This window comes from Eptatretus burgeri, chromosome 5, assembly GCF_056783735.1.
Source record: "Eptatretus burgeri isolate ZD-2024b chromosome 5, Ebu_testis_v1, whole genome shotgun sequence".
NCBI classification, from domain to species: domain Eukaryota; kingdom Metazoa; phylum Chordata; class Myxini; order Myxiniformes; family Myxinidae; genus Eptatretus; species Eptatretus burgeri.
The window spans coordinates 51,192,165-51,198,164 of record NC_140965.1 but is presented as its reverse complement, the minus strand read 5'-3'; the positions used below and the strand labels follow the sequence as shown (position 1 = coordinate 51,198,164).

At 41.2% G+C, this 6,000-nt stretch overlaps 1 protein-coding gene across 3 annotated transcripts in view; it reads left to right on the top strand.

Moving 5' to 3' along the window:
• LAMA2 (laminin subunit alpha 2) overlaps nucleotides 1-6,000 on the top strand; it is a 413,990-nt gene that overhangs the window by 387,745 nt on the left and 20,245 nt on the right. For all 3 annotated transcript variants that reach the window (XM_085881857.1, XM_085881856.1, XM_085881855.1), the window contains 4 exons: nucleotides 1-90; nucleotides 3,381-3,554; nucleotides 3,882-4,030; nucleotides 4,576-4,758. The exon at nucleotides 1-90 is cut by the window's left edge and continues 31 nt beyond it. In XM_085881857.1, coding sequence (XP_085737983.1) covers nucleotides 1-90; nucleotides 3,381-3,554; nucleotides 3,882-4,030; nucleotides 4,576-4,758 — 596 coding nt within the window. The remainder of the gene's footprint in view (nucleotides 91-3,380; nucleotides 3,555-3,881; nucleotides 4,031-4,575; nucleotides 4,759-6,000) is intronic.

Sequence of the window (6,000 nt, the reverse complement as noted above, 5' to 3'; positions counted from 1 at the left end):
TGCCTCCGGGATGCAGACTTCAACAGGGCTTACATGAACCTCCTGCAAAGCCCAGACACGCTTGGTGTTCGGAAAGGCTGCACCCTTGATGTGCGTAAGCTTTAAGGCTTCCTTGTTCCCCTCTTTATGCTCAATCCTGGTTTAATTTCTTTCTTAATCTCCCCTCACCCTGCCATCCCCTCCCCTTTCATGGACAAATGTTATTTGGTTGGGTTGTTTGTCTCGATGTATACCAAGAAGTTTGATGAAAGTTTGCCGATAAGTTTGATTTATTCCTGAATTAGTAGGAATTGTTTAACTTGGGAGATTCCAGTGAATCTCGGAGAGACTGTGTACAAAACTTACTTTGACATTTTACGTATTTGCTGGTGTGAAATGACATCAAAATGGCTTATTGAGTGAACGAGAAAATCATCCCTCTGTGTTCTTTTCAGGTTTGATGTGTAATTGAATAAACAGAATAAACATCCTTTTCCTCAGTGGGAGCCATGGTTTACATATGTTTATGTATTGCTTTGTGAAAAATCTAAATGTGTGATCTCATTCCATCAGCATTATTGGTTTGCATCAATGCCCACAAAACTCAATGGGGATCTGTCATCTTGAAACAGCTTAGCAAACAGAATCCCAATATGCTCCACAATGAGGGATAACCATCTGCCAGAAATCCCACCCCTTGCCTTCAACTGCAGTCACAACAACAGGGGCAAGTATGAGAAATGTACATTGAAAAACGGATATAATTTTCCATCCAGAATTAATTTTCATCCAGAATGAATTCCTCCAGAATTGTAAACACATTCATTCCTCCTGAATTACAGATGGATTGATCCCTCCGGAATGGCATACGGATCGTTCCCTCCAGAATTACAGACAGATCGATCCCTCCGGAATTACAGATGGATCAATCCCTTCGGAACTACAGCCAGGTTAACTCCTTCAGAATCACAAGCGGGTTAATTCATTCGGAATTACAGACGGATCAATCCTGATGGAATTTCAGATGGATCAATCCCGATGAAATTACAGATGGATTGATCCCTCCAGAATTTTCGGCGGATGGATCCCTCCGGAATTACAGACGCATCGATCCGTCCGGAATTACAGACGGATCAATCGCTCCGGAATTACAGACGGATCGATCGCTCCGGAATTACAGACGGATCGATCCCACGGATCGATCCCTCCGGAATTACAGACGGATCGATCCCTGCGGAATTACAGACGGATCGATCCCTGCGGAATTACAGACGGATCGATCCCTCCCGAATTGCAGACGGATCGATCCCTCCGGAATTACAGACGGATCACCCTCCAGAACTACAGGCGGGTTAATCCCATCCAGTCTCACAGGCAGGTTAATCCCCCTGGAATCGCAGTTTGGTTAATCCCACCGGAATCAGACGGGTTAATCCCCCCCCCCCCCCAGAATTACAGACAGATTCATCCCCCTGGAATCACAAACTGGTAAATTCCCCCAGAATCACAGACGGGTTCCATCCATCCATTGCGACCATACTCTGTACAAAGCGTCGGTGCTGCCGAAGCAGTCTCCTGGGCTATTGGGCACAATCCCAGATGAGTCGCCACTCCGACACAGGATACTCGAATGGCTCAATCATCCCAGCAAGCTGGTACCCATTTTGCTGACCTCAGAAGGATGACAGTCAACTCCACTTGATATTAATTCAATGGGTGAGCAGGATTTGAATTCAGGACCCTAGAATCCCAACCCCACCACCCTAACCATTAAGCCAACACCAGGCATACAGACAGGTTAATTCCCCTGGAATTACAGGTGGGTTCAGTCCCCCAGAATTACAGATGGCTTAAGACCCTCAGAATTACAGATGGGTTAATTCCCCCATAATCGGTGTATTATGGCATGACTCATAATACTTGCTCCTTCAGGGAGTGGTGCTGTCATTTCATATTTACAAAACATTGTTTTTTTAAATGCAAAAGGATGTAGAGATGTTACTCCAAAAGGTATCTAAACAAGGTAGGGATGGTCACGAGAAATGATCATGTGAAACCATCCCTACATGTCTCTTTGAATAATGGTTGTCCCTCTTCCCTTCCTCTCACATCCCTGATTTTAACCTCCACATCTACCCTGTCCAGCACTCATAATATGTAGATGGCCCCAAAGGGTGGTATCAACAGTTACTAGCAGAAGCCCGTGCTAAAAAATACCACTATATAAAAAAGGAAGGATTTGATTCTTGTGCTGGTTGAAAGATCTCAAAAATGGGAGGTTATATATTTCTTAACACCAAAGAAAAAATAATTTGGGGAGTGATTGAGGCAGCAGTCTGTTGCCGAAACACCACACGTGCTCAATTTGCTTTTTTGTCCGATTAGAAAAAATTATAATTTCCCTGTAGATTTGGATTAATTTGAAGCATTTTTGCTTCATCGTTTTCTCTCTTTCGAAGAGCATTTCCATGTTTCAGGGGCGGGACAGACAGACAGTGTGTGTATGTGTGTGTATATATATATATATATATATATATATATATATATATATATATATATATATATATATATATATATATATATATATATATATATATATACATACACACACACACACATATTAACATTGAGTCATCCAGAGACTGGATATTGCTTCATTGTGCTGTAGGATTGTAAAGTCGGTTTGGATAATATGGAAGGATTGGAGTAATCCTACAATATTAAATAATGCAATTCTCTGTTCGTGTGTATTTATGCATGTACATCTGAAAATCAGAGGAAAAAACATGGCTGCACCAATCTCCACCAAATTTTGCATGTTCTGGTAGTATCCAGGGTCAAGTCAGGCACAAGTTTTAAAAAACAACCCCCCCCTCCACACTGCGCGGGGGGGGGGCGTGAGACAACTTACAATTTTCACCCCATCTCCACCAATTGTTGCACACATGTTGGTCATACCATGAAAATCCCCCTCCCCCCACATGAAAGGTGGGGGAGGGAACTTACAAATGCTCCTGAAGGGAGTGGGTGTTTGTTGTATAAAATATAGCTATATACTGATTATGACAATATTTGTCTCTTTGTCAATATAAAGCTGTATATTGATAGTGACAATATTATTTTGGGATTCTGTTTGCTGAGCTGTCTCACGATGACAGATCCGCACTGAGCTTTCTTGGCATTAATGCAAACCAATAATGCAGATGGACTGACGTCATACATTTGGCTTTTTCACAAAGCAATGCATAAACATATGTAAAATATGGCTCACACTGAGGATAGGGATGTTTATTCTGTTTATTCAAGAACACAATTAAATTTGTCTTCTGGTAAAATTATTAAGTTCACTTTTGTGGAAATATTATTCAGATGTAGTTGTGGTACTCTGTCTCCCCATGCAGGCGGCGCACTCCAGTAGCATTCGAGATGGAGGTTTTGTGCAGATTCCAGCCGATAATGCGACACTGGGCGTTGATTCAGAAATTTCTCTCTCGTTCAGCACACTAAACCAGACAGGCTTGCTGCTTGTGGCCCTCGGCACACCGAGCAGTCCCCACAGAAGAGCTCAGGTCACGGTCAGTGATGTAACCTTGAGTTTGATTGTTCTGGCACACAGAGTGATGTGTTAACCTTGCACCTTTTTGTGATACCTTGCAGTGATTAAACTACTTGTATTGATCACTTTAATGGTGAATTGTCATACTCAGACGCATTTCTTCAGGAAACTCACAACCTGTTGCATGATTATTTTTCAAACTCACAACTCCAACCTTCTGCAAGTTACCCACAAAACACAATGGCCTGTAACTTTCATATACAAGACAATGCTCATCGTAAATGATGAATCAAGGATTAAAGAAAGTTTATTGTTCAGCATAAACTACGTCCACTCTTTGTTGCAGCCATACTACACGATGACCCTCCTTAATGGGCGTGTCCTCTTTCAAGTGCGAGCAGCTACGGGTCGTCTCACCTCTGTGAATGTTGAACCAGCTTCTGGGACATACCATGATGGACGCGATCACTCGCTCACCATTAGCCGCCACAGAGGGTATGGCAACCTACAACTTTTGACAGTTTGACACACTCTTTCCAAGTGCCATTAGCAAGGTTCATTTTCTTGAAAGGATCAAAATGCTCTGACTTCGGCCATTCAAAACCAACAGTGTAGTTGTTTTGAAGCATCATCAAGATTCATTTTAGTCAGAGTTTCTTTGAATCAACAACTTTGTTTTTTTCTGCATCGGCTTTGGATCACAGCAGTTTTTGTTGTTGAGATAAAGACATTAAGACCAAACAAGTAATTTCCAAGACTGGCATGAATTATTCAAGAACTTTTGAAAACCCATGTAACCATTGCACAAGTAACGTGTGTGTGTGTGTGTGTGTGTGTGTGTGTGTGTGTGTGTGTGTGTGTGTGTGTGTGTGTGTGTGTGTGTGTGTGTGTGTGTGTTTCATTTTGTACTGCTGATAGAACATTAAACCCAAAACATGGATAGGCTATACAAGACTGGCTTTGAAATTGTGGCCCTTATTTCTTTTTGGGGTAATGCTTATGATAGAGTATAAAATACATCAAACATGCTTGCATTGCAGTTACATCAAGATAGAAGTGGATGAGGTAGATTCAAATGAAGCCAGGTTCAACCTTCGCAAGGACCTACTTGTTCAAAAGGTCTTCGTTGGTGGAGTTCCAGGAGATCTTATCGTGCCCTCTGATTTGCTCAAGACTCGGCAGAGCTTTGTCGGCTGCATCCGTAACCTCGTCATCAATGCAGTGTAAGTCGCTGCGCTGGAAGGAAATAAACGTATTTCAGAAAAACTTTGTTAAAATGGTGCCAAATCAATTATTCAGTAAGTAAATTAATTTTTTTACTTTGAAGTAAAATCAATAAGCTCTTTACAAGGAAGAGGAAGAAAAGTAAAAATTAAGAAAAATTCTTCACTGTCAAAAGATGAGATTTTTGTATTGCATTAAAATTGCAATTGATGAGGCTCTGAGAATTTTAAGAGGCATAAAGTTCCACAGAGGAGGAGCAAATCTGAAGAATGATTGATCACCACACATCTTCATCCTTGGGCAAGGTACGACCAAAATATTCCCATTGTTTGATCACAGCTTTCTTACAAGGATATAAAGATTAATTTGGTCTTGTATGTCGACAGGAAACAATTTATGTTTGGCTTTAAAGGTTCTCAACAATAGTTTAACATCTATACTTGGCAGAATGGGAGTCATTTCAATGTTTTGAGCGTTGGAGTGATGTGATCAAATTGATGACCTTGGAACTATGCCTGGGTATGTGCTATGCCAGGGTGCTATATTCTGAATAAGTTTTAAAGGCTTTAAAGAGCAGGTTGCGGGTCACCAAACATGTTCTGAAAATTTATCAATATGATTATGTGCATTAAATAGTTCGATGCAAGCTATTGTGGTTGCCTAACTATTGGGATAATTATTGAAATTTAACTCCGAAGTTGTTATTTCTCGAGGCTGTTGAAAAAAAACAGCCGTGTGCCATATATGGATGGTGACGTCACGTTCTCCAAAACAAAGCAGATGCTCACTCGCTCATTGAAGAAGTGTCCAGTTCAGCAGACCGTTCTTTCGCTTTTTTGAGCTTGCAACTGTCTATTATCCTTTTTTATTTTGAATTATTATGGAACAAAGTTATTTGGATATTTGTACATCATGCCTCGTACGTGTGTCGTCATGTTTTGCGAAAATGGCTGGAAAACGGATAATCGCTCCCACCGATTCCCGAAGGAATCAAACATTCGCCGGCAGTGGATAAGATTTGTACAAACAAAACGGGTGAATTTTCCCCCAAAGAAAACGGGTAAAGAGGACCCTTTGGATAGACTTGTCATTTGTGGTGACCATTTCACAGGCGAGGATTACGAAGGCATAAACACATCCGATCACCACTCTATGAATATGAGTTGTTGGTTGACAAGTTCTGCAGATACTGCTCTGTCACAGAATCAATTGTTGAGTTTAAGTGAGAAAAACCTTGAAAT